The following is a 27,533-nucleotide window of genomic DNA, read 5'->3' as shown; positions in this document are numbered from 1 at the left end:
CATTCTGGATGGGCCCAGCCAAGAGGGGGGCCCATGCATGTAGGCCACTGGCTGGAGGCTAGTGGAGGAAACTCGAGAGAGTCCCCCCAAGGGGCAAGTTGCACAGTGGCTCCCTGGGATCTCTGTGCGCGTGGCAGGGCAGGCAGTCATGGGCACTCTGGAGGGCTCCGAGGTGCAGTTACAGACGTGGTTATCACCCAGAGCATAGCGCCGGCTACACACTGCACAGAGATGGCTGCTCCTCCAGGGACTTATGGGAAAGTCAGAGCAATGGCCTCCTGATGTGTTTCTAGATCTGTTGAGGGGGTGTCCTGGTCAGGAAGTGTGTACTTACGTCCCCTCTTCAGCTTCACTCGCGGACACTTCTGATACTTGCAGGAGCTTCCCAAGGTCCAAAGTCAGTCAAAATCCAGCTGCAGTTTGTTTCTAAGATCTTAACCATCCTTGTCCAACAAAGGCCCCCTGCCATGGTTTGAATATGGTCTGTCCCCACCAAAACCCATCTTGTAGCTGCATCCCTAGCCGAGCAGTGTTGAGAGGTGGTATGACTGTAAGAGGGAGTCAGGGTCATGGGGGCTCCGCCCTCCAGAGTGGATTACTGGACACACTGGGTGAGTTGTCTTGGGATTGCGCCACAGGAGTGGATTCCTTCCTGGCCCCTCCCCTCAGTCTCTCACACACTGGTTCCTTTTGCGTGTACCCGGTTGTCTTTCCACTTCCCACCATGAGTTGAGGCAGCAAGGGGCCTTCGCCAGAAGCCAGGAAGATAGTAGCCCACTCTCTTGGGCTTCCAGAAGAAGGAAGAAGAAACCTTTTTCTTTATAAATTTCCCCATCTCGCATGTCCGTTATAGCAACAGAAAATGGACCAAGACAGCCCCTGAAGGGTGCTGAGCCCTCAGGGTACACTCCTCTGGCTATTTGCAGCAGCTCACATCTCTGGGGCCAGAACTCAGAAAGCACAGACTGGCTTAAGAGGCAAAATGGCACGTCACGATTCCTGCCAGGGGCAACACGTAGGCCAGCTGATGAGCTCTTTGGCTTGGGACGGGCCAGTCCTGCCAAACGAAGGAGCTGAGCGAGTTCGGAAATCCTTCAGCAGGTACAAAGCTTACCTTCCAGCTGTCTCCTCTGGAGCCCTCAGATCTCTTTGCTTTCTGGTAGCATAATGCTAAAAATCCAATCTCGCCAATCTGTCCTTTGAAGCATGGGTTTTCATCTCGGTCTGAGCCAGCAAGTCAACAAACAGGCAGATGGATCTGGGTGCATTAAGGCCTGTGTGCCCTGTACACTTGATGGCCACAGAAGGCATTCGACTCTCCCAGAGATCAGGAAACATTGGATCACTGATTCTGCCATTGACATTGTCATGTCGGCACTTTCAGAATGAATTCCTGCAGTCTGGACATCAAGAGACGTGAGGTCTGAGCCCCCTCTTGCTGCCAGCTAGCTGTTGACACAGCCCCCATGGGCCTCGGTTTGCACAGGTGTAAAGGGGGAGCCCTGTGACTCATCACTTATAGCTTTAACATGCACCAATTTTTTTTTTTAGCGTTTACCGAAAATGGAGCAGGCTGAAGTCACCTGAGTTTAGAGTGTTTTACTTTCACCAGGAAGGTAGGGCTAAACAGAATGAATCGAGCAAGTGCCTCTAAAAATTCAAAATTCAAAATTCAAAATACTTGCCTGAATTGAAAGAATGTTTCTACCTGTGCCGGTATAGGAGCTGGTTAGTGTCTGATTGCTGTTAAACCCCACAGGAAACCTTGAGCTACTGCTTAAACTGGCAGATGCCCAGTGCCATCTCCGTTAGCCAGCCACAACTGGGCATCTCAAAGACAAGCGACAGAATGCGCTCATGTGTTTTAGGGCCCCTGTGCAGTGCCCTAGTGATCCTTTAGGGGGCAGTCTAGAACGGCCTGGAACTTTGACCATAATTTTTGTTTTCAGCTACCTTAAAAGATATCCTGTTTGGAGATGTGGCATCTCTCCTCATCCAAGGAGGCGGGAGGGCGAGGTCTGATGGAACCAGAGAGAAACAATGAGCCTGTAAGCCTACTCTGCTAACAAGCAAAGGAGGCACCTGGCCAGCGCTGGTCAAGCCTGGTTAGATGCAAGACGGAAGCTCTCAAACTGTTCCTTCCTTTCAAAGCGAGGCCTCAACACAGACTCACACCTCTGCCTGCTGCGTTGCCACCTTCACACACACACTTGCCGTGACCACACTTCTCATACACTGTCTGTGAGCGCAACATTTCCCCTCCTCCCCTCCGCCCCACCCCACCGCTCTGCCCTGTCACATGTCATGTGTCTGCTACATGCCAAATGTGACACAACACTTAGATTATCTTTCTTTGCCCAGTCATCTTGGAAAATATGACTACTTTTACTTGTCTTTTTCCAATTTGGTTTGAGGCAAGGTCGCTGGGGGTAATGGCCTCATGTGAAATTGGTTACAGAAATTTTCAGAGCAATAAGAGAGTGAGGAAGCTGTCCAGGGGTAGGTATTGTTGGGACTTGGCTAAGAAGAATTGGGCCACAGGGTGTTGGCAGTTTTGTGCTCCTGAGCTTAGAGGAAGGTTAATTGGCAGAGTTTCAATGGTAACTTCATTAGGTAAACATACATCTGTCCCCAGTCTAATTTACACAAAGAGAAGAGAGGACCAAAAAGGAAAATAGTCAAAGGGGCTGGCAGAAAGGGAAGGCACAGCGTAAGAACATAAGCCGGAAGCAGATCCACCCAGTGGAGGGCCTGTACCTAACATAATTCAGTTCTCTGTGCTTCTGCAAGCTCATTGCGTGTGGTTTAATTTAATGGCCATATGATGGTTTGTCTTGTGAAATTGTTTGGCAGAATGGACCCTTTATGGTGGTTGAGAGCATGTATGTGGGTCAGACAGCCCTGAGCTTGGCTCCTAGCCCACGCTTCTGTCTCACATAATAGCCTGGAGATGTTGGGAAATGACTTCATCTTCTGAAGTCTCAATTATTTCGTCTGTAAAATGGGCTTACTAGTATCACTACCTCATAGTTTTGTCACAAGGGGTAAACAAGTCAGTGCTTTCTGACTCTTGCTTGTGCACCACCTCCTCCTAGGAGGGAGGGGCTACTAATGAGCGCTTGGAGATGAGGAGGTCCAGCTGGGCGAGGCTGCCTGCCAAGCGTCCATGGCTAGTGTTGGAAAGCGCCAGCATTAGTAGAGACAGTCAGATTCCAGACGCTCCCCTCCTGCCTACCGTGCTGTGCTGCTAACTCACAGCAACTTGAGTCATGCAGCTCATGAAGAGCGGGACTAAAATATCATTGAATCTGGAGCCTGCGTGCTCTGATGCTCTCTGAGAAAGTTCCTTTATGGGTCTCGTAGTCTCTAGGTTTTTACTTAAAACCATTTCTCCCCAGGCCCCCAGTGCTATATCAGGCATTGGCAGGTTAACCCATGACGGGCACTTTTTTTTATTGGTCCTTGTGGTAAAAAACAGGTTTTCGCTAACAAGTAGGTAACAGTAGGTTTCCAAAGAACAGAAGAAACCCTGTGGGACTTTTGAAAATCACAAGACTGTGATGGCCAACATAACTCATAGGCTGTAACCCACTCCATTGCCACCCTTTCTTAACAGTCTTGACATTGAGAGAGTTCACCCCTTGCCTTTGCTCCCCCACCCCCACCCCGTGCCCTTAGCATGGCTGTCTAAGAACGGAGTCCTGGCTGCATTCCCTGGCCACTGAATCATTCGCCAAGTCCAGCCTGACCATCTCCCTCCTGCAGTCCATCCTAGGTGACGTCCCTGGAACCAGTCCCGGGATGAATGCCATTGATCGCATTGCTGCTTCTGTCACCTACAGAGTGACAGTGTGAGAGAGAAAAATAGCAGCTGATGTGCAGAAAAACCTCCCTTCCAGTTGACAGAGTACAACATGGAGGGGGGGGGGTTGGGGGAGGGGGCTTGCCTATGACCCGGCCGCCTCAGCCTTAGAAAGGGGCAGAAGACTTGACACCCGACCTGGACCTGGCCGGAGCGTGCCCTCTGCCTGCCTTTTGTTGGAGGCCCCTCCTCCAGAGAAGATCTGATTTTGAATCTTCACAGCGACTCTCTTCGAATCCCTTGGTTATTGAGCAGATTAAATCTTAATTGCAAATGCGGTTTCAGCGTGGGTGGACCATTGTGCTGGCTGGTTTCAGGCCATTTTTGCTGAGCCACACTTTTCCAGAAGGCTGTTGCAAATTTAGAAAGGGGGAAATGGCGTTGCATTTGTCGATCCGAATTTTGTTTTGCTGACTGAATTTATTTTAGGTTTGTCTGAAGGTACCAAAGACTGACATCCCTGGAGAGAGAGAATTGCTCAGTTTGGGGGGGGGGGGGGCATCTCTAAATTGTCCAGAGTGCACATAGAAATGGTGTCTTTGGTCCTTTTGTAAGAGGCCAGGCTTGCCAACAATCTCATGTGGTATAATTTTGATTAATTTTTCAGAGACCCAAGAAGCCACCGCCTCCATCCGCTCCTGTCATCAAAGCAGGGGCAGGTAAGGTACCTTTCTGTTCCATCAAGTCAAACGTGCATCTTTCTTTTCACTCGCATTCAAACTGTCCTTGGGAGAGTTCAACATTCCTAGATTCAAACGCCACACATTGCCAAATTGGGAATTTGGTCTCAGTAGGCACCTTTTCAATATCCAGCTGTTTTTCCTGAAGAAATAAACCTGTCATTCCAGTCTGTCTCCGATCTGGAGCAAAAATCTAGGCCCCCAAAGAGAATGGTCAGAAAGAACTTTCCAGTCAAGCAGTTGGGTTTTGTTTCAATGAAGTGCTTTTGAGGCTAGAAGGCTCTGCCTGTCCTGCTCCGCCTGTGCCTGGTCGAGGGTCTGCCTGGGCAGGATGGCTTCCCACGGAGCGTCGTGTCGCAGTGTGTGTACAGCGTTGCTCAATTTTCCATGTCTCTCCCGTGTGGTTAACCAAAATTGGTGCCTGCTTCAGTTAACCCCAACAGAAAGCTGTTTTTCTAGTGATAAATACTCCTCTTCAGGATGCCTTTTTATGTCTGGAAAGAGTCCAGGTTACTTGCTCTATGCAGTTCAGATATTAAAGTTGAATAACATAGGAAAAATGGGTGTTGTTAGACACGTGGTAACTCGTTGCACACTGGCTTCTCATACTGAAAGCTGACAACTCACATTTCCAGCAGCATTCCTCTTTCTTTTCCTTTCTTTTCCTTTCCTTCCTTCCTCCCTCCCTCCCTCCCTCCCTCCCTCCCTCCCCGATCCGGAGCCAGGTACTTCTCCTGGTCTCCCATGCGGGTGCAGGGCCCAAGGACTTGGGCCATCCTCCACTGCACTCCCGGGCCACAGCAGAGAGCTGGCCTGGAAGAGGGGCAACTGGGACAGAATCCGGCACCCCAACTGGGACTAGAACCCGGTGTGCCGGTGCCGCAAGGCGGAGGATTAGCCTAGTGAGCCATGGCACCGGCTGCATTCCTCTTTCTAATTGTTAAAATGAATTATGTGTAGGGGGGTGAAATTCCTCTGTGAATAGCTGGTTAAGTGGCATTTAAAAAAATTAAAACAGAGTACGTATATTTTTAGTTCTACACATTCACAGTGATATTTCTGTAGATTTGAAATGTGGATAAATTTCCAGATTGCTTTGTTCATAGATTTATTAAGAAATTTAAAGTTCTGAGGTTGGCATTGTGGGTAGCTGCTGACGCCGCCACCTCATGTGGGCACTGGTTCCTGTCCCGGCTGCTGCACTTCCAATCCAGCTCCCTGCTAATTGCCTGGGAAAAGCAGCAGAAAATGGCCCAAGTGTCTGGGCCCCTGCACCCACGTGGGAGACCCAGATGAAGCTCTTGGCTTCAGCCTGGCCCAGTGCTGGCCATTGCTACCATGTGGGAAGTGAACCAGCACCCACCCACCCTCCCTCCCTCTCTCTCTCTCTCTCTCTCTCTCTCTCACTTTGAAAATGAATGGATAAATCTTTTTTTTAAAAAAGCAAGTTAAAGTTCTTTTGGCCTGCCAAGTTGAGGGAAAAATCAATTGGCCCCCAATTCCTTTCCCATTCCGTTTAGCATACTTGAGAAAGGCAGAGATTGAGCCCTGAAATGGGATGTTAATTACATCTCCCGCTCCGCCCCCAGCCTTGCTTGCCTTGAGCAGTTTCACTTTGCCACCTAGTGGTTCTGGTCCTATAAATATTTCATTGTGCTGGAATTAAAGCAAGCTGTTCATTTGCTCTTCTCTGAAGACCGTTTGCCCTACAGGCCCTGGTAACAGATTAGTCCAAGGCTTGGGCAGCCTAGAACATACGCAGTCTCAGATTCTTGAGTAGGATTATCAGTTCTTGCTGTGTCTCTAGAAATGATACTGAACTTGTTCATTCTCATTAGGAGACCACATTGTAGCATGTTAGGCACACTTTTATTCTCAAACAATTTTACTGAGATTGTGGATCCCTGTGGGGCAAAACAAGGTGACATTTCATCTTCATAGATTACTGCTACTGCTCATTTACCCTGAAGAACGATCTTGGGAGTGGCTTTGTGATAGGAAGGTAGGCTTTGATATTTTCCCCATCATCAGCTTTCCTTGTGCTTGATTATTTGACCAGAAAATCAAATATGGACTTGGTAGCTATCAGACACAGCGTTTGGTTAGTAGTCAGTTGTTAAGGAGATTAAAGTAAATTTTGTGTTCAGTAGATTTTTTTAAGTTATTGTAGCCTCTGAGCTTGTGTAGTTGGGATTTTGGTAGCAGGCACCCACCTTGGGGGCTGGCCATGTGAAGTTTGTCAAGCACTCAACCAGGTCCACCCGTAAGAGGAACACTTTGGCTTGGCTTGTGCTTTAATATTTTCCAAGCGCTCTTACATGCCTGAGGACATTGGCAGTGATGAGGACTCCAGGGGAGGCAGCTGCTGCAGACCAGGTGGGTAAAGAGGAAATGCTAAGCGGAACCCTTGAAAAGATGTCATTCTGAAGGGATTCAGATGTCAACAGAAAGGATTTAGGGAGAACCCGTCTACCTTCTCTGCACATCCGTCAGCTGAAGGTCATGCTCCAGTACTCATTAGCAAACCACCCCAGATTTCGTGGCATAAAACAGTCTGGCTGGCGCTGCGGCTCAATAGGCTAATCCTCCACCTTGTGGCGCCAGCACACCAGGTTCTAGTCCCAGTTGCCCCTCTTCCAGTCCAGCTCTCTGCTGTGGCCAGGGAGTTCAGTGGAGGATGGCCCAAGTGCTTGGGCCCTGCACCACGTGGGAGACCAGAAGCACCTGGCTCCTGCTTTCGGATCAGCGCAGTGCACCAGCCGTGGAGGCCATTGGAGGGTGAACCAACGGCAAAGGAAGACCTTTCTCTCTGTCTCGCTCTCTCACTATCCACTCTGCCTGTCAAAAAAAAAAAAAAAAACAGTCTTCTTATGCTCACAGATTCTGTGGTTCAAGGATATGAGCAGAACACGTCCAGGATGGCTTGTCTCTGTTCCATCATGTCTGGGACTTTGGCTGGGAACACTGGATAGGCTGCAGGCTCCATTTCCAAGATAGCTGTTTGATCCACATGCCTGGCTTTCCTTGGCAAGGGTGGCTGGGAGGCTGGGCTCAGCTGGGGCTGTATACTAGACTATCTACATGTGGCCTCTCCAAGCTGGTTGACTTCTTAAATGGAACTTGAGTGTTCCAGCAAATAAAGTCTAAGCTATGCAAGCCTTTTATGACTTACCTCAGAAATGCCATGGCATCACACTGGCCACTGGTCAAAGCAGCCCAAGGCCTGCCCACCTTCCAGATGGGGGAATCTTGACCTCATCTCTTAATAGGAGGATGTTAAGCCATTCCAGACCATGTTTTAAAACTGCTACAAGATGGGATCCAAGTCACCAAGTCATCTTTATTTGTAGAGCATGATATCTAGTGACCCCCTATTTATATGTTTTGAGAATTGACTTATTTATTTATGCACATTCTCCATCCCCACCCAGTGATACCTTGTGACTATTTTGATGCCAAAGCAAGTCAAGTTTAAAACCAGAAGTTATTAATAGTCTGATAAATTAGGATTATAGGCAGGCAAACATAGTGACATAGGCCAGAAACTCCTCTCTGTTCAGTCATGTTTGCCAAGTAACTCATGAACAAACAAACTGTTGACTTTTCTATACCTGATAAATACTTAAATGCTGGTGTGTCTAATAAATGAATAGAGAAAACATTTTTTGATACTGTTGTCCTTCTCCTTCTAGGTACCACCGAGAGAAAACATGAAATTAAAAAGATACCTCCTGAAAGACCAGAAACACTTCCAAACAGAACAGAAGAAAAAGGTATGAAATCAATTCTTCATTGGCACTTTTGGGACAAGAGACGAAGCTGTGTGTCACAGGCCTAATCCTGATAACCCGTAGAATTTGCCTTTTCTGTGGAACATGGTGATTCTGGTTTTGTTTTGACTGTTTATGAATAGCTCCTTTCCAAGGAAATCGGAGAGGGTTCCGTGGCACTCTCTAGGGCTGGAATTTCTCATTAAATGAAAGGTGGCCAGCCCACTCACCGCATTGGGGCTTTCCACCATCCATGCTCCCTGAAGTTGCGGATGTCAACTGTGTGTTGCCTGAGGCCCAGCACCCCAGGCTGCCCCTTCACTCTTGGTGGACGGAGGTGGCTTAGTGACATTCCCATCCCCATGATCAGTTCTCTCCCTGGGTCACTGCATGACCTGCGCCTCTGGATAGCGATGTTAGAGATACATGTCCTTGCTTAGGAGTGTTAGCGAGGCATGGGAGGTGAGGGTCGGCAGGGCAAACACGGGGGAAACAACTCAGTGCCCAGAATCCCCTGAAGGTGATCACATCTCAGGTCAGCAGGAAAGTAGCTTAAGAGGTCTCAGGCAGCCAGGTTTGCAGACGTGTGTGACTCCTGCCCTTCTGAGTGTCTCTCCAGAAGAAATCTGCTTGCTGGGGAGGCGTCTAAGAGTTGATTGGTGAGACATTTCTGTGGGGAAAGTGCTCTGCTATTATTATGAACAGGAGACTGAGGCAATTCCATTTTAAAAAGCAGTTATTTTGAAGTCACAAGAGAGATGCTGAATTAATGAACGTAATTATTTGGAGCTGCTCCTTGGCGGCCTCATGAGGTCGTATTGTGAAATTTAATTTTTTATCAGCCAGCCAGACTTTTTGCCAACATTGTGAACTCTCTTTTTTTTTTTTTAGATTTATTTATTTATTTGAAAGGCAGAGTTACACAGAGGCAGAGAGAGACAGAGAGAGACAGAGAGAGAGAGAGAAAGAAAGAGAAAGAGGTATTCCATCTGCTGGTTCACTCCCCAGATGGCTGCAACAGCCAGAGCTATGTGAATATGGAGCCAGGAGCCAGGAGCCAGGAGCTTCCTCTGGGCCCCAAACGTGGGTTCAGGGGCCCAAGAACCTGGGCCATCTTCCACTGTTTTCCCAGGCCACAGCACAGAGCTGGATGGGAAGTGCAGCAGCCAGGACTCGAACCGGCGCCCATGTGGGATGCCGGCGCTGCAGGTGGCAGCTTTACCTGCTACGCCACAGCACCGGCCCCGATTGTGAGCTCTTAAATTGTGCTTCTTTTATTCTTAGTGAGCAGTTGGAACTTGAGTTACAGGACTTCATTGTGAAGGCCAGGTCTGCGCCACAGCTCAGTGAACAAAGTAGCCATTGCATGTACACCGTGTGAATAACTCCTGGATGGAAGTGTGTTGTGAAGTAGCCATGCATCATCCCCTGTCCTCATGGAAGACATGTAGCTGGTTTCTGGGTGACAGCGAGCTGTGTGAGGAAAACGCTTCCATACTGACTAACATGCACTTGGCTTGTGCTAGGAAGTAGCCACACCCCTTTGGTTCTTCCCTCTCCATGAGCTGTTGTGCTTTGCCATGGTCAGCCAGGGAACCAGCCTGGCCCTGAGACTTTGCCTCCCTCTTAGGTCAGTGTGCATGCAGTGCACATGCACACACACACACACACACACACGCATACACATTCATTCTGCAGGCTCCAGGATGGAGTGTTCATCCCTGTCTTGCTGCCAGCATGACAAATCTCTTCTTTGTATTTTAGCTCAGCCCTTCCTCCTCTGGGCCCTGGGTGCCAGAAAGTGAATTCCCAGCATTCCTGGCTGGGGTGTGCTTCTCCCACAGAAGCATTGTGGCGTTGCATGCAGTGATACTTGCCCAACACCTGATGGATCTTTTTGAAAGTATTTAATTATTTAAATAGTATTTATTTTTATGCATCTGAAAGACCGAGAAATAGACACGGGGTAGAGGTGGGGGAGAGAGAGATACCGAGAGAGAGAGAGAGATAGATGGATCATTCATCTGCTGGTTCACTCCCGAAATGCCTGCAACAACCAGAGCTGAGGCAGACTAAAGCCAGGAGCACAGAACTCAGTCCAGGTCTCCTGTGTGAGTGGCAGAGACCCAGGCACTTGAGCTGTCGCCTGCTGCCCCATGGGGCGTGCATTAGCAGGAAGCTGGAATTGGAAGCAGAGCCAGAACTCACACCCAGGCACTCCGATGGGATGGGGGTGTTCCAAGTCATGTCTTAACCACTCTGTCAACCATCTGCCCCTCTAATGGGTTTTTGAAGCTTGTGCCAATCAGCCTGAGCATCCAAACAACATGAGTTTGTGCTTGCAAGTAAAAGATGTTCTGAGTCCCATCTTGCAAGTAAGCAAAGAGAACCTGCTTGCACTTCAGTGGGCAGCTCTCTGAAGTTCTGTCTTTACGAAGAAGAATGTGGATGTGAACTTTCCATAGTATGCGTGGGACAAGGCCATTTGGGAACAGAACTTGAAGCTGTCGCTGAGCACTGCACAGTTTGACCAAGAGGCCTGGCTTCAGTTTCATTCTGAGAGCTCTGACTCCAAAAAAGCCTTGAAACCTAAAATGAGGGGCTTCAAATGGCTTGTGGAAAATGAGATGAAAAGATAATGGGAATTTCCCATGCGGGTTCCACATCCATGGGTTGAGCCAAGTACAAATTGAAAATACTTGGGGAAAAAATTGCACTTGTACTGAACATGGATAGACTTCTTTTTGTCATTATTCTCTAAACAATAGAGCATAACTCCTGCCGGCATAGTATTTAAGCTGTGTTAGATATTAGAAGCCGTCTAGAGATAAGGGAGCATATGTGTAGGTTAGATGTAAATACTGTGCCATTTTTATACAAGGGACTCGGCTGCCCATGGATGTGGGTGTCCTCAGGGAGTCCTGGAACCAGTCCCCTGAAGCTGCCAAGAGAGGACTGCACCTGTGAATTCCCAGGTTGCCTTCGCAGTTCAGACTGCACAAGATTTCAGAACTAATTGCTCCCTGAGACACTCCTCCTTTTATTGGCTCATGGCCCTTTTCAGAGACCATTCAGAGGTGTCAGCCCCTTTTCCTCCCCATACCCAGTGGGTCCTCTGGGCCATTTACTAAACCTATCAGCCATCTACTGAGCACTTTTGTGCACCAGTACCACACAGGATCAGAGGGACATGACCAGGCTTGGAGCCTGTCTGCCTTTGAGCTTGGTCCAGCTCTTGAGAAGAGAGCGCCATGGTGCCATGTCTCTGCCACGCTTTGATGGATGAATAGGAGTTTGCAGAGGAACAAAGGGAGGAAAGGTGTGGAAAGAAGGAAACAGTGAGCCACGGCTCCATAGGGCTCTTTCTAACTTGACGAAGAGTAAGTAATACTCTTTACCTTCTATTTCACCTTCAGGAGTGACATCATGTTTTTTTCAAGCAAGAAATAAGCGATCCGTATCTAAGCATGGTCACTTACACTAGATCTGTCTGTTTTCTTTATGCGTTGTTCAACAATGATTTAAAGACAGACCAGAGAGGGAGCAAAAACTGGACTTACAGAAGCCCTCCGTTCCTGCCATCCCACCAAAAAAGCCTCGGCCACCTAAGACCAATTCTCTGAGCAGACCTGGCGCACTGCCCCCGAGAAGGCCCGAGCGACCAGTGGGCCCACTGACACACACCAGGTACTGCCCGGCTCTTGGGACCGGGGGCGGGAATGCTGTGGTCAGGGGACACGGGACAGGATCCAGTGCCCAGACCTCAGGAGGAGGGTGGGGAGGGAATTGTCCTCCAGCAAAGCTGTCTAGAGGTACCAGCCACTTCTGTCCAGGGCAGAAGTGAGAACAAGGTTGGGGGTACAGATCGGCAGGTGAGGGTCAGAGTTGCAGCATCTAGGCCCTGCTCACGCACAGGGCTTTTCTCTGGGCTGCTTTAGCGCGAGGCTGGCTACTCTGCAGACTGGAAATGCAGGTAGCACATCCACCTTCACTCCCTGGATCTCCCGCTGGCCTCGGGGTGGGCATCTCACTTGCAGTTACATTCCCAGAGCCTACTGCTGCTCTCTGAGTTCTCCTTCCGTACCCCAAGCTCCTTGCTTTTCACGGTACATTCCAAGGTGGAGCCCAGGAGCCCACGTGGCAGAGGTTTTCTCTGAGCTCACAGACCCTCAAAGCTGCTAGGGACAAGCTTTCAGTAGGCGCATGTTTGGGGGTGTGCCTGGCAAAGCAAAAATTTATTCTCTGGCTAGCTCGCTGCACATATGAGGGTACTTCAGAAAGTTTGTGGGGCAATGAAATACAAAAGATACATAGTACAAATAACAAAACTTTTGGGTAGTTTTTTCATAATATGCATTTCCCATGAAATCTTTGAAGACCCTCATATGCATTGATGATAATATTTTTTGCAATAAAGAAACTTGTTTTAGTCTCATTTCCATGAATTTTTTGAAGTATCCTTATAGTGTGCAGAGCGGGGAAGCATGGAGTTTTCTCCACAAATTCGTTGCCAGAACTTTCTGCCATTACATATACGTGCTGTACGTGTTGGTATAATATGTTGCGGCAAGTCAGTGACCTGGAGATGTCCAGACATGTCCCTGTCCGCACGGTCACTTGCTTTGTTGCTGTAAGCTGAGTTTCCACGCTGAGAGTCGCGTGGGGCTTCCAGGCTCTTGAATGGAGTCAGAGTGACCTGTGAGTTCCATTCTCAGCCCACCTCATAGGAGGAGGGCAAGCCTTGGCAAGTCCTCATCCCTGTCACCTCCCTTTCACCATTTGTAAATTGAGGACTGTAGTGGACAGTACCTAAGTGTTCCGAAGATGAAGCCCCATCCTAGAAATCCATGTTGTTTTCATTATCTCTCTCATTGTTTCCTATTGAACTAGCTACACTGGAGTAAGATAGGCAGTCATTCACTTCAGAACAATTTTTTTCCTTGTGTTAGGATACATGCCACACAGTATTTGTCATCTTAACCATTGTAAGTGCCTTTGTTTGGTGGCATTAAGCATACCCTCACGCTGTTGTGCAAACATTGCTAGCACTCTGTTCATCTTGTAAAGCTGCAGCTCCATACCCATTAAACACCTCCCCATTCCCTCCTCCCGCCCCCACAGCCCCTGGCGGCCACCCTTCTGATTTCCAGCTCCGTGAACTGGACTTCACTACACACCTCAGACACGTATAAGTGGAGTCATGTAGGGTTTGTCCTTTTTGATTGGTTTAGCATGGTGTTCTCAGTGTTCACCTGTAGCCTAATGTGCCTCTTTGCCTTTTCTTGTCAACAACAACCCCCCCTCCCATCGAATACAGAAGCGAGTCATGATGTGCGTGGTTGAGAGCGATCAGGATCTCGGCATGCAGTGGTGGCTGCACACGTGCCCATATATGGGAGGCCAGCTGCCCAGAAGGACTCAGTTGTGGGCATCTTGGTGTGTGTAAGCCCATTTGAGTAGCAGCTGGTTGACTCATGTCTTTCTACAGGTGCCTGCCAAGGTCCAATCTGACAGTTGCCTCCATACAGAGGCACTGGGGGAATGAATGACTCCCTGTTGGGTTGCTCAGGCTCTTACGTGTCACACACTCTTTAGTGACTGCTTGTAGAAGACTCTTAGCACGCATGCATGATGGGGCCCCTTGACAGCCCTGAGGACCAGAGTGAGAGCGCCTCTCTTGGCGCGGTCAGCTGAGAAGCTAGCACATCAGAAGGGAAACGATATGTAAACTCAAGTGCTTCCACCCAGACTGTGCGTTATCCGGACATGGAGAAGACAGGAAGCAGCAAAGGTTACACCATGCTTCGTGCTGCAGAAAGAGCCGAAGCCACACTGCCAGACTCGCTTAGTGTTCTAGGGGCTGCCAGCATCTTCACAAACTCAGCAACAGTTTCCAAAATATTCCTGCTCTTTCTTGAGATCTCCTAGGAAGACAGGTGGAATTCTGAACGCTCCTCGCCTTCTCTAGTGGCTCTCAGCCCTCTGGTGATGGGATAGGTGCCCTTTTGCCAGCCTGGGAGAAACGTGTCATCACGGTGGAACTTTAAACTCACAGAGGTCCTGTTTGCCTCCTGCCTCCGCTTGCCTCTTGTCTGCCTGTAGTTCTGTCAATATCCAAATGTCAGTGAGAAGGTCAGGCACCAAGGAAGGTGCACAGGAGGGCTCTGTGCAGAACCCAGTGGGAAATGTAACTTCCTAATTGTGTGAGGATCGTCTGAGCAGCGTGGAGAGGGGAGCCAGCCCCTAAGGCACTGGTTTGCAGAAAGGAGGGGGAGAGCCCCAGAATGGCTGTTCAGTTTAAGGGAAGGCTGTGCCTGCTCTACCTCAGTGCTTCTCTAGCTTGATTTCCCCCAGTCATCTGCAGACCTCATTCCAGACATCACTAGCAGGCCTGGTGCAGTGGCACAGTGGGTTCACCTGTCCCTTGCAATACTGGTATCCCAACTGGGAGCACTGGTTCAAGTCCCGGCTGCTAAGCAATCCAGCTGTCTTCTGATGTGCCTGGGCAAGCAGCGGATGATGCCCAAGTATTTGGGCCCCTGCCACCCATGTGGGAGACCTGGATGGAGTTCCTGGCTCCTGATTTCAGCCTGGCCCAGCCACGGCCATTTGCGGAGAATAGAAGATTCATATTCTCTCTCTCTCTGTCTCTCTCTTTTTGTGAAAGTGTATGTCTCCCTTTCTGTCTGTCACTCTGCCTTTCAAATAAAGCTTTTTAAAAATCTGTAAAAGAAATCACTGGGCTCGCGTGCGCAGTTGCTGGCGCAGTGGGTCTGGGTAGGCCTAGGAATCGGCATTTCTCACGCGCTCCAAGGTGTGGTCGCTCTGCTGGTGTTGACGTCGTGAGACCCACTGCTCCAGATTCTCCCAAGGTGCTCATGAGGCCCAGCCCTGCTTCCCTGGAGCCTTTCCATGTCCCCTCCTTGCGAGCCCCGTCAGCCTGGCCTCCCTTGGAAGCCTTCCCTCGTCGCTCAGGCTGCTCTCTCCCCCAGTGCCTGACACCCCCTGTTTAGCCTAGTGCTGGGCCCCATGCTGTGCCACTTGGGATGCGCACACCCCCGGACTCCTTTACCAGATTTAAAGCAGATCAGGAATGTGTTTTGTCATCTCCACATGCCTTGCAGTGTTGAGCATATGGTAGTGGCTCATTTAACAAACACTTGTTGGATGCCGTGGTTCCTTACAAGGGGGGGAGGTGCCAGTGCTCACATTTTGTTCAATTTTGCCTTTCCCGTCATCCCTCCCAGCCTCTGTACAAGCTCGCTAGCATGTGTGCCTTACATTCTGTCACCTAGTGTGCCATGTTTCCACGTGCAGCCCCTCCTAGAAGTCCAAGAAAGGCTTATTGGTACCCAATACATAATGCGCTTTATGTATTTCTGCCAGGCAGTGACGGTGTGCTGCCCACCTGTGTATTGGCCTATGAACTAATTTTCTTCCAGCAGACTGGTTGAGGTAAGGATGTCAACCTGAATGCCACAGCTTTGTGTCAGTGATCCTCAGGAGAGACGGTTCTGTGTGCTGTGTGAACCCAAATCTTCACCTGTGTTTACCTGACTAGATGGATGGACAGATGGACGGATGGTTGAAAAAGTGGACCCATGGTCATTATTTGCAGCTCTTGCTGGGAACTAAGCACTGGAGTTCCAGCTGCAGTGGCCAGGCTCGCACTGCCTCTCCCCGGCCAGACCGCGTGCTGCCAAACGTGCCTTTCAGAAGAGACTGCTTTCTTTGTCTTGAAAGAGGACTGGCATTGCTCTGGCTCAGCAGATTAGGACATAGCCTGCAGTGTGTGCATCCCATATGTGCGCCAGTTTGAGTCCCAGCTGCTCCACTTCCGATCAGTTCTGTGCTAATGAACCTGGGAAAGCAGCAAAGGATAGCGCGAGTGCTTGGGTCCCTGCACCCACAGGGGAGACCCAAGAGAAGCTCCTGGCTTCTGGGTTCTGCCTGGCACAACCCTGGCTGTTGAAGCCATTTGGGGAGTGAACCAGTAAATAAAAGGTCTCTCGCTCTTTCTCCCCTCTGTAACTCTACCTTTCAAATAAATTGAATCTCTTTTTAAAGATTTACTTTATTTATTTGAAAGTCAGAGTTACAAAGAGAGAGGAGACGCAGAGAGAGAAAGAGAGATCTTCCATCCGCTGGTTCACTCCCCACTCTCCAGATGGCCACAATGGCCGGAGCTGCACCGATCCAAAGCCAGGAGCTTCTTCTGGGTCTCCCACGTGGGTGCAGGGGCCCAAGCACTTGCACTATTCTTTGCTGCTTTCCCAAGTCATAGTAGAGAGCTGGATCGGAAGTGGAGCAGCTGGGACTCAAACCGGCACCCATAAGGGCTGCCGGCACTGCAGGCGGCAGCTTTACCGGCTATGCCACAGTGCTGGCCCCATAAATAAGTAAATCTTTAAAAAAGAAAGCAAGCATGTATATAACATTTAGTATAAAGATGTCTTTTTTAGATAGATTCACGTAATGAAAATATATTGATGGACTACTGTGTGCAAAGTACTATTCTGGATCTTAGTACTGGTGGGGCTCAGGTGTTCAGTCCACAGTTGTCCAGGGACAAAACTACAGCCATTTATGTTAATGATCTTTTTAAAATTTAAAATTCATTTATTTGAAAACACACACACACACACACACACACACATATGGCATACTCCCATCTACTGGTTTTCTCCTTGAATGTTCAAAGTGGCCAGGCCTTGGCTGAGCTGAACCTGGGAACTGGCAGCCTGAGTCTCCCACATGGGTTACAGGGACCAAGCCCTGGCGTCATCCCTGCTGCCCTTCAGGGTGTGTGTTATCAGGAAGCTGGACTCATGAGCCAGGCAGGGAGCCCATCCAGGTACTCTGACGTAGGCTCTAGGCATCTTAACTGCTAGCTTAAATGCCTGCCCCTAGTTTAATTATTTTGTTTGGCTTTATTTTCTTCTTCTTTTTTAAAGATTTATTTCTTTTATTTGAAAGGTAGAGTTTCAATTGCTTCTCCACCTTTTGGCTAAAATCAAGTGTGAAAGGTAGAGTTACAGAGACAGAAGGAGAGACAGAGACTGAGACAGTCTATCCACTGGTTCACTCCCCAGGTGGCCACAACGGCAGGAGCTGGGCTGAGCCAGGAGCTTCCCCTGGGTCTCCCACAAGGAAGCAGGGGCCCAAGGACTTGGGCCATCCTCTGCTGCTTTCCTGGGCCATCAGCAGGGAGCTGGATTGGAAGTAGAGGAGCCAAGGCTTGAACCTGTGCCCATTTGGCATGCCAGCACCACAGGCAGAGGCTTAACCTACTGTGCCACGGTGCCAGCCCCTGACTTTATTTTCAATTCTAGAAAAAGACAATATTTCATTCTATAAAATGTAATGAGTGCTTTGATGGGCTGAACAGAAGAGGTTGGTTTTATAGGCCCTGAAGGGCTGAAAAAAACAGAAACAAAGAACAAGAAGCAGATTAGTCACTTCAAAGTTATTTTTGTTTTAAGTTGGAGACAGGGATACAGAACGATTGGAAAATAACTGGTTACTATCAGGTTATTTTTACTGTCTAAGGATTAAAGCAGTTTGGATTCCATTATCCTGCTGATTGAAACTTGCCAGGCTGTTAACTCTCATGATTTCTGCAAGATCAGGTAATAACTGAGTTTGAGTTTGATGACATGGAACTTTAGCTTGGGTGACTCCATTTTGATTTTTTAATCGAGTCTCTTGGGGCCCAGTAGTCTAAAACAATGGCTTCTATAATTTTTATTTGATGTGGTTTTCAGGAAGTATATATAGGAAAACCAGAATGACACCAGCAAGTAGTCTGTGTTCCATCAGAGGGAGTGGAAGCACACAGTAAGCACCTTACACTGATTGCTCCCCTCCTCAGACGTGAACACACATACTCAAGTATTGAGAAAAATGCTCTTCCAATTTCTAAAAAGTTACTATGGAGTTTTAACAGGGAAAAATACTTAAAAAATTTGAATACCAGAATTGATTTAAAATTTAAAAATTCAGTGATGAGGGGTAGGTGTTTGGTATAGTGATCAAGACACCATTTGGGATGCTTGGATCCCATATTGGAGTGCCTGGTTCAAGTCCCAGCTCCACTTCCAGTTCCAGCTTCCTGCTAATGTGCACCCTTGGAGGGCAACAAGTGAGTTGGCTCAAGTACTTGTTTCCCTCCTGCCCACGTAGGAGACCCATTCTGAGTTCTGGGCTCCTGGCCTCAACCTGGATCAGCCCTGGCTGTTGCAGGCATTTGGGGAGTGAACCAGTAGATGCAAAGTCTCTCTGTGTCTGTATCTCTCTCTTTCTCTCTCTCTCTTTTCTCTTTATCTTTCTCTCTGTGTTTTTGTGTCTCTGTATGTGTGCGTGCCTGCCTTTCAAATAAATTTTAAAATTTTATAAATAGCATTAGCTATTTTACAAATTGGAAAATAAACTTGAGTGATGAAAGGAGATTTACCTAGGCCACAAGTGTCGCCTCTGGTTCGGTCTGTGCTTTGGAGGTGCCTTGGTTATTGTTTCATGGTGTACAAAGACAGGATCTGCTCACCTTGTACAGTTTACCACGTAACTAAGGGATTTTTGGTGCAGAGAACATTCTGTCCACTCTGATTTTTACACTTGAGCAGATAGAGGCTCAAAAGTATAACACGTACTCACTTGTCTTGATATTTTCACATGAAAATATGAGGGTACTTCTAAAAGTTCATGGAAAATGGAGTTTAAAAATAAGTATTTTGGGGCCGGCGCCGTGGCTCAGTAGGCTAATCCTCTGCCTGTGGCGCGGGCACACCGGGTTCTAGTCCCGGTCGGGGCGCCGGATTCTGTCCCGGTTGCCCCTCTCCCAGGCCAGCTCTCTGCTGTGGCCCGGGAGTGCAGTGGAGGATGGCCCAAGTGCTTGGGCCCTGCACCCACATCGAGACCAGGAGAAGCACCTGGCTCCTGGCTTTGGATCAGCGCAGTGCACCAGCCGTGGAGGCCATTGGAGGGTGAACCAACGGCAAAGGAAGACCTTTCTCTCTGTCTCTCTCTGACTGTCCACTCTGCCTGTGGGAAAAAAAAAAGTTTATTTTGGTGTAGAATAAAACTTGAATCCCATTCATGGTTCTTTTATAATATGCATTTTCCATGAACTTCTGAAAGTCCCCTCATATTTCAAATGATTGCCTATACATAAACCCTTTGGTATGTTTGTATATAGACATCCACAGACACAAGATTAAATGCTGTTGTATGTTTAATAATTGCATTATCAATTTGCTAAAAATGAGTTCAGATACCTCTATGACAAGAGGTCCTATGACTGACTTGGGAGAAGGGGACAAAAGGGGGGAAAAAATCCCAGGAAATTCTGGAGAGAAACAGGCTGCCCTCAACTCTGCTGATTTCATGCAGTGGGCGGCAGTAAGCCAGAAACCTGAGGGGCAGAGCAGGTGTGTGCCCTCAGAAGAAAAGAAATCCAACAGGGAGAGCAGTGGAAGCCAGCTGGCTAGACCTGCACAGGCTGCTACTCTTCCCCAACTCCCATGCCCTAAGGCATAGTTGCTTTTCTTTCTCTTCCCCAACAAACAAGGAAGCCGGAGCAGGACCTTTGCTTTCACAGTGTCTGTTCTAGCTCAGAAGCTCCTAGTTGGAGGGGCAGGTGACTAGCAGAGCAGGGGACAGGAGGGGCTGATGTCCAGGGCCGAGTGTGACAGACAGATGATCTGGGGTGGAGGGGAAGGAAAGCACAGGAGGAAGTGGGGTGAGCCGGGACAGAGTGGGAGAAGTTGGCAGCCGGATGGAAGTCCAGGGGATGGCGATTAGAAGTGGAGGCTGGTGCCTACCACCGTAGAGACGGGCTGTTCTGAATATGAGCCTATTCAGGTGGGCAGGTGACTGATGAATGAATGAAGATCATAAGGGTTGAAAGGATCAGGCTGAAGGTGTGCTGTGAGTGAATCACCTATGTGGTTGTCATAGGCTTGGGAAGATGGCCAGAGCTAGGGTGGGGAAGATGGGTTCTATGAGCCACTGTTTTCCCAGATGCAACCCATGTGTTCTGAGAGTTGATGACAGCATGCTAAGAAGGGCTCAGCAGTGCGGTAGCAGGAGGTATGAGCCTCAAAGGAGAAGGGAGCTTTTTAAAGTTAGTGGGAGACGTGACCTTGACGTTGCAATGGTCAGACTCCAGACAGAACCTGCTGACTCCATCTTGTGTTGGGCAGAGCAGAATTAGCAGCCTTCAGTTTGGCTGGCTGTGTGTGGCTGACAGTGTGAGGGCCATTGCATGAGGAGGTTCCAGATATGAGGGAGTTGGGGACTGTGTCCCAGATTTCCCAGAGAGCACTTTCAGTTGGCTTTGGATGTGGAAACATGTTGGAGGAGTGATCCTAGAAGATGGACAGTTGGGTGGTAGCCACCAGGATGGGGGACACATAGTGACTTCCCAGACCTGTGCCTCTGGAGGACGACCCCTTGTTTTAAATGTCAAATGCACGGTGGAGCACTGGGGACAGTGCAGAGAGAAGCAGAACGTGGGGTTAGGGTTAGGGTTAGGGTTAGGGTTAGGGTTAGGGTTAGGGTTAGCACTGGGGGCGGCACAGAGAGAAGCGGAACGTGGGGTGAGCAGGAGTGTGTGTGGCAGTGGCCTTTTCTCTCGTGTGTTGTGATGCTGAAACTGGACTTCAGACCCACACCTGGAAGTAGGTGCGTGGGGAGCTCTGAGGCTTTCTAGCCGGAGGCAAAGGTAATGTGAACATCTCATGCCAACTGCCAGCTAAGTGCTTGGGGAGGGACAGACACCTCTCTGGAAAACAGCATACCATCTGCAGTTAATTTTCTCTTTAGATTGACCAAGACATCTTGGCTGCTTTAAGCCCCTGGGGTTATAACTTAGCGTGAAAGAAGCTTCCAGCTACTCATCAGTCTGACATATCCAGCACCCAAATCCGCTAAAAGAAAGCATTTAAAGAGACCTCTTTCTTCTTACTAGGTATAAACTGCTTAGTCAGTTGATCAAAACGGAGGAAGAGAAAGCTAGTGGGTGCACCCAAGTGTTCCCTGAGTCACCAGGTAAAGCGGCACTTGTGTGGCTGGGCCACCATTTTGAGTTGAGGTTACTCAGATGGTCTCAAGTTCTTTTCAGGATTCCTAGTGATGGTGTGTGTGATTTTTGAACATTGCCCTTGGTTTCTGCAAGTCAGGGTAAAGACATGTCTTTGGAGAATTGCTGCAAGAGGGCTTGGCTAGAAATGCTGGAGGTAGGCTCATGGATGGTAGTTACAAGCAGGGGATGGCTATAGTCCCTCCTGTAAGTTAGAAGCGAGGAGGTGGTAGAGACAAGTGTGGGGAAATTGCCGCTTAGAGGTGCAGAAAGCACTAGGGTGGGAGGAGTGTGACGGTGTGGAAGTTAGAAGAAGGGCGTTCTGGTCGGTGAGTCTCACATCTGGGTGTGCATCCCACTCACTTGAGGGGCTTGGTAAAAGCCAAATGCTGCTCCCCCGAGTTTCTCATTCACTAGGTCCAGCTTAAGGCTGAGAGTTGCCATTTCTCACAGGCTCCCAGTGCTGCTGCTCTTCCTGCTGGTGATCGGGGGCCCAGGCTCTGGTCACTAGTTGGCCCTTGATATCCCGGTTTAATAGTTTTTGTGGAATCATTAGAGGCAGGAGACAGATTTGGGGTGAGTTGAAGAGAGAACGAGCAGATAGCCAAGCGTCTTTTGCCCTAGGTGAGGCAAAAGATGGGAAATGGATACGAGATACGATTCAGTTAGGAGAAAGGTTCTCCCTTCCCACCTCTTTCTTGCTGTGTGCGTGCATGTGCGCATGCATGATTCCTTTGCTGGAGATCCCAGGCCTGCTCACTCCTTGCCTGGGCTGTGGAGCTGGGCTCACCAGACTGGACACGCCACCCCTCCCCTTATGCAGTCCGTGGCCCTGGGCAAGGCGCTCATCTCTCTAGTCTCACTTTTCTCCTCTGCAGAAAGCACTTTAGAGGCACTTGGCACATCTGTGTGTGCCTTTTCGCCTCCCTAGAAAATGTCCAGTGAGCGACCCCAGTGTGATCGGGATCACTGAGGGAGTGGACCTGTGGACATCCTCAGATGGCACGTGGAGCGGCCTCTAGGGGTGACAGCATGAGCAGCCCCCTGAAGCAGCCACAGAGTCAGGAGCACGGAGGGCGGGAAAGAGAGGGAGGGCAGTAGATTAAGGAGCAATCCCAGGACATACAGGGGAAGCACCTTGTCTGTGCTCACTGCCCTCATTGCATTTACAGGTATAGTTTTCTGTCTCTGTTTCTTCCCACCTATGGAAGAATGAGTTTTGTTTGTGGTGGCAAGAACCAACAGTAGTGATGGGATGTAGCCTTAGCCCAGACTGAGTCACATTGATTTTTCCTGCTGCTGATGGCCAGAATTGGGCAGGGCAACCCCAGGAAGGATTAATGCCTCGCACAGGCAGAGTACTAATCGGTTTTGATCCTGCTCTTTCCATGGGCTATTTGAATACCTCTTTCTCCAAGTGGCTCTGCACAGACTTGTCACAGAGTCTCATGATGGCAAGTTCTCCCTCCTCCCTCCTACCGTCCAGGTGTTGGGCTCAGCATCTTTAAAGCCCCTTGCGCCTCTTTGAGATACCAAGCTGGGGCCTTGCAGCTGAGGTCTGCGGAAGTCCTCGCCCTTTTGCCTTAGGGGTTTGCGGCACTTGTCATGCCCTGGACGGGCTCTGGAGAGAGCGTGCTTGCAGGTGCATTTGCTGGTCTGCACAAAGAAGAGAAATTTGGAGGGGAAGTCAGTAAGCACTGTCCTATCACCTTCCAGCGTGTCTTCACCATCTATAAATAGTGAAGCTTGTTTGTGTTCATCTGGACGAGGCCGCGCGACACGGGAGGAGAGCTGCCAGGAAACCGCTCTCATCCTGCCTGTTGTGCCCCTGGCCTCGCTTGGGTTGTGTTGCATGTAAACAGGACCACTCTTGCGCTCCAAAAGTGCCTGTGATGCCTGGGACGGTTCTGGCCACCAGGTGGGTAGCTGGGGACTCCACAGATAGCAGTGAGGCCTTTGGGTAGTTTTCTGGGAAAAGGGAGAGAGGCTCCTCCTGCCCTCCATCTGAGGGGCGAAGGAGGCTGTGGGTTACTGCTGCTCCCACTTTGTCCTTTCCTGCTGGAAGGATCCCAGCTGCAAGGGCAGTGACAGGCATCCTGGGGCAGCCACTAACTAGTTGGACATCTGCTGTCTTCACAGACAGGCTGAGTCCTCGGGTGGTAGTTGATTGGAAAGGAGTGCATGTGGCCGCTCACTGTGAGTATTGCGCCGCCCCCCTACCCCACCCACCCAGCGTGGTGGGAAGAGGCTGCACGGGACAGCAGGAACCTCCCATCTGGTTCCAGCTCTGCCACCAATCTGCTGCATGCTCTTGGGCACATCACTTTCACCTTTGGAGCACAGGGCCCCTTGTCTGTAATAGAACAAAAGCTTCAACTGTGCAGTCTCTGCCCGGCTTGACTAGTCAGAGATGAGCTCAGCAGAGCAGGGGGGAGTGCTCGCTTGTGTTAGCCCCCGCCTCCTCCAGGATGAGAGTGCGCAGGGTCTGTGCAGGCGAGCAAGGAGACCTAGGGTTCTGCAGGGGGTGGCAGAGTTGCGGGGTTGGAGACAGGAAGAAGCCAGGGCAGTTCAGGTGGCTTCTGTGTGGTCTGCACACTCGACACCTGCCGTCCTCCTTATGAGCTGACAGCTCCCAAGTGGACTGAAAGGTGAAAAATGGGATGCAGAGCATGTGCCTGGGGGGTTTCCCACACGCCAACCGTGGAGCTTTTCTGTTTCTTCGCCTTCCCTTTCATTCCCTCGTTTTTCCTTTGCCTCTGTAACAGTTTCCAGGCAGTTGAAGCCCAAGCATCTGCAGTATTTGAGAGAAGAGGGGGCACAGCCACAAAGTCACCACACAGCTCGGAGTCTCTGGTCCAGTAGGAATCCAGGGCTTTCCCTCCTCTTCGCGTCCGCTCACGTCCGAGATCTGTGTGTGCTTTGTGGCGACTTTTCCGTTCCTGCCACTAGTGCTGCTTATTTATGTGCTTGTTTGCTCACTTGCCTTGGCTTCCTCTGTACTTCCACACCTTTTCCATGCCACGCCTTGGCTTAACTGTCCCAACTTGGGCTAAATGGGGCCATGGCATTGGCCAGGCTCATGTTCTCAAGGTATGCACATGGTGCCTATTCCATGTCCTCAACTGTGCACGAGCCCCATCTCATGTCAGATCCAAGCAAGCCCCTCCAGATAGGATGGTTTTGTGATTATTGTTTATTAGTAATGCTTTTTGGCTTAGGGAGCAAAGGCAATTTGCCCATCTGGCATGGAGCCAGATCTGGCAGGGTGACACTGGCTACCTGGCATCCTGTATGACTTGCTGTCCCCATGGCCAGATCCCCAGCCTGCACGACCATAAGGCTGAATAAGCAGCTTTGAGAAGTAGTCGAGAACTTGGGTTCTGGAATTAGTAGGCTCCAATCTGGACCCTACTACTTTACTACTCTTGCTGCCTTTTATTGGCAAGTGACTTAATCACACCAAGCCCCAATTTCCTCATCTGTACAATCAGAAGAAATCTGTCATAGGTGGGATTCTCCAGGAAGCACTCTGAGCCTGCGTGTAGTATGAAGACCTGTTTTAGGGTTCGATACCCATGGAAGGGAGGAGGAAGCTGAACTGTATGGAGGGAGACGTCAGGTTGTGATACAGGCTCAAGAAACCTTGACGAGATTCCTGGGGACCTTTGGAACCAAGATGGCCCATCCGAGTTGTCCATGTGGGCTGAGATGGCTGGAACCTTTATACCATGGCATGTGGGGGCACCCTGGAAAGGGTGTGTCCTAGCCGAGGAGGGGGTCTGTGGCTGAGACCAGAGGCTGCTTGCTAACAGCACTCCGAGCGCCAGGGGCGACAGACCCTCCCTGAAGGGTGCTCCGGCACAGCATATACCTTGACGGAGTGGTTGTGAGGATAGAAGACTCACTGATGAGAGGTGTGTATTCCAGTGCCTGAGCCCTAGCTGTTCCGTAGCAGTTAGCGACTGCTGTTGCTGCTATCGGAGTGTAAGTTCTGCTTCTGCTTGGCTTGGTCCCCTTTCTGTGATTTAGACCCCCTGTCCAGGAAAGCAAGGGGTTGCCTATGCAAATCACACGTGGGGTCCATAATGAAAACTGTTCAGAAAAACACACGAGAATGGCATGATTTTGATTTAAAAGTCGGAAATGAGCCAGGGCAACGTTGCTCTGATGTCTTTGGGTATATGGTATTGTGTGTTGCCTGCCTACCCCTGTGTTCTTTTATGGAACAGCTGAGAGCAGAGAGACTCAGCAGACAAAAACACTCACAAGAGCTGGTAAATTACAAAAGTATGGGCCTTTATCTCTTTCTTGGGGATCAATAGCATCTTTTCCGCTGAAATCAAACTCTCGTGTCGGGGAGAATGGGAAGCATGGGCGACTGCATCCTCATTGGTCATCAGCGACTTCAGACACGTGCTTTGGAGAACTGCAGAAACTCGGGGATTGTTCAGAACTGAAATTCATTAGCATTGTTGGAAGAGACTATAAATACAGTGAAAGGCACTTACAAATAGACATTGTAAAATGCCTGCACACCCACAGTCTGAGCACTGTCAAAACACCAGCTGCAGCTTCCCTCCTTGGAAGGATCGGAACCTTTTTTAAACTACACCTACCTTGTTTTCAAAATAGACTGGCTTCTGGCCTTGGATAGATCATTTCAGCTGAAGCCTATATCTGGCTCTTGGCCTGAGGGATCAGGGCTCCTTCCCGCCAAAATGTGGCCGGTGCTTTAGAATCTGGAGAGGAGGTACATGGCGATTGCCCGGCCCCTGGCCCACACACTCTCCCTCACACGCTCTTCCCTCTGTGTGTTCACATCCCTGGTGTTTCTGACTATCCAAATTTCTTCTTAGAAGGATACCAGATTGGATTACGGTCCACCCAATGGCCTCATCAAGTATAGTCGCATTCTAGAGTACTGGGGGCACTAGGGTTTCAACGTAAAAATTCTGGGCGAGATGACCCAATTCAGTCCATAACAGACATATGTGTACTTGAGGATCGGTAAGAATTCGGTTTTCATTTCAAAATTGTTGACCCATTACTGAAGTGTAAGAAGTGCTTTAAGAATGAAGATGCCGTGAGAATGAATGTTTAGGTCACGCCCACATTCAGATGAGAGACTTACAAATTCATGGAAAATGAACATTTTGAAATCCCTGCATAGTGTTTTTTTTTTGTAGCACACATTTTCCACGAATGTTTTAAAGACCCCTCATGTTGTAGTCCTCACTCCCAAGGTGATGGATTAAGAGGCAGGGCCTTTGGGAGGTGAGTGGTGCCCTTTCATAATGATGAGTGCCCTTATAAAAGAGACCAGCCCTTCCATCATGGGGAAAGGCAATGAGAAGGTTCATCTGTGGACCACAAAACAGACCTTCACCCCACACTGACCCTGCCAGTGCCTTGAGCTTGCACTTCCGGCCTCCAAGACTCTTGTTTATGAACCACTCGGTTTGTGGGATTTTGTTAAGGCAGCCCAGATGGACTAAAACAAGAGCTTAGACATGGGATTGAGAACAGACTGTACCAAGTGGCTGTTTCCTAAGGTGTGTAAGACCCAGAAAAGTCTCAGTGTTTGCTGACCCACTGAGTTGAAGGAAAACTTTTTCTTTGGTAATTCTACATGTGTCAGGCATTGCACTGGAAGGGAAAACATGACAAAGCTCCCCTGAAGAGAGAGTGGAGAAGATCACTAGGTCCATGTGAGTGTGAAATGCTGTGATGAGCATTGGCCACAGGCACCGAGAAGACAGGTGGCTCTCTGAGTGCTCAAGGGGGAGCCACATTGGCTGAATTAGAGTGGGAAGGAATGGCATTTCAGATTTTACCAGTCAGGAAAATTGGGAAGCAAAGGAACATCCTAGAATTTGCCCACATCTCACTGGGCCCGCTGTACCCCAATGCCATCCTGGGCTCCACCATTTGTCAGCTGTTGAAGTCACAGAATGAAAGCTGTGCAAGGCCCCCTAAGAGGTGCTCCTAGTCAAGCTAGCCTACCCAGCATCTTGTTGATGAAGCACTCCAGTTCCACAGAGGTGAAGTGACTTGGCCAAGGTCACACAGGTGGGGAGCAGCCGGCTTAGATAGAGTACACCTCACTGGGACGTCAAAGTCTAGGATGCCTGACTCCCCCACCC

The 27,533-nt window shown here is 49.4% G+C and overlaps 1 protein-coding gene across 21 annotated transcripts in view; it reads left to right on the top strand.

The window, feature by feature from the left end:
- The window catches only part of SH3KBP1 (SH3 domain containing kinase binding protein 1), a 378,310-nt gene that overhangs the window by 304,373 nt on the left and 46,404 nt on the right, over positions 1–27,533 (top strand). For 19 of the 21 annotated variants that reach the window (XM_070067164.2, XM_070067168.2, XM_089324878.1 and 16 more), the window contains 3 exons: positions 4,470–4,521; positions 8,235–8,315; positions 11,840–11,999. In XM_070067164.2, the coding sequence (XP_069923265.1) occupies positions 4,470–4,521; positions 8,235–8,315; positions 11,840–11,999 (293 nt within the window). Of the gene's footprint in view, positions 1–4,469; positions 4,522–8,234; positions 8,316–11,839; positions 12,000–23,113; positions 23,309–27,533 lie in introns of those variants that run through there. The other 2 variants (XM_089324883.1, XM_089324885.1) reach the window with 2 other exon arrangements.

The sequence above is a fragment of the Oryctolagus cuniculus genome, chromosome X (assembly GCF_051225735.1).
Source record: "Oryctolagus cuniculus isolate XC-2025 breed Fujian yellow rabbit chromosome X, ASM5122573v1, whole genome shotgun sequence".
NCBI lineage: Eukaryota > Metazoa > Chordata > Mammalia > Lagomorpha > Leporidae > Oryctolagus > Oryctolagus cuniculus.
Note: the sequence above shows the minus strand (reverse complement) of the source record. Positions and strands in the feature narration are given on the sequence as shown.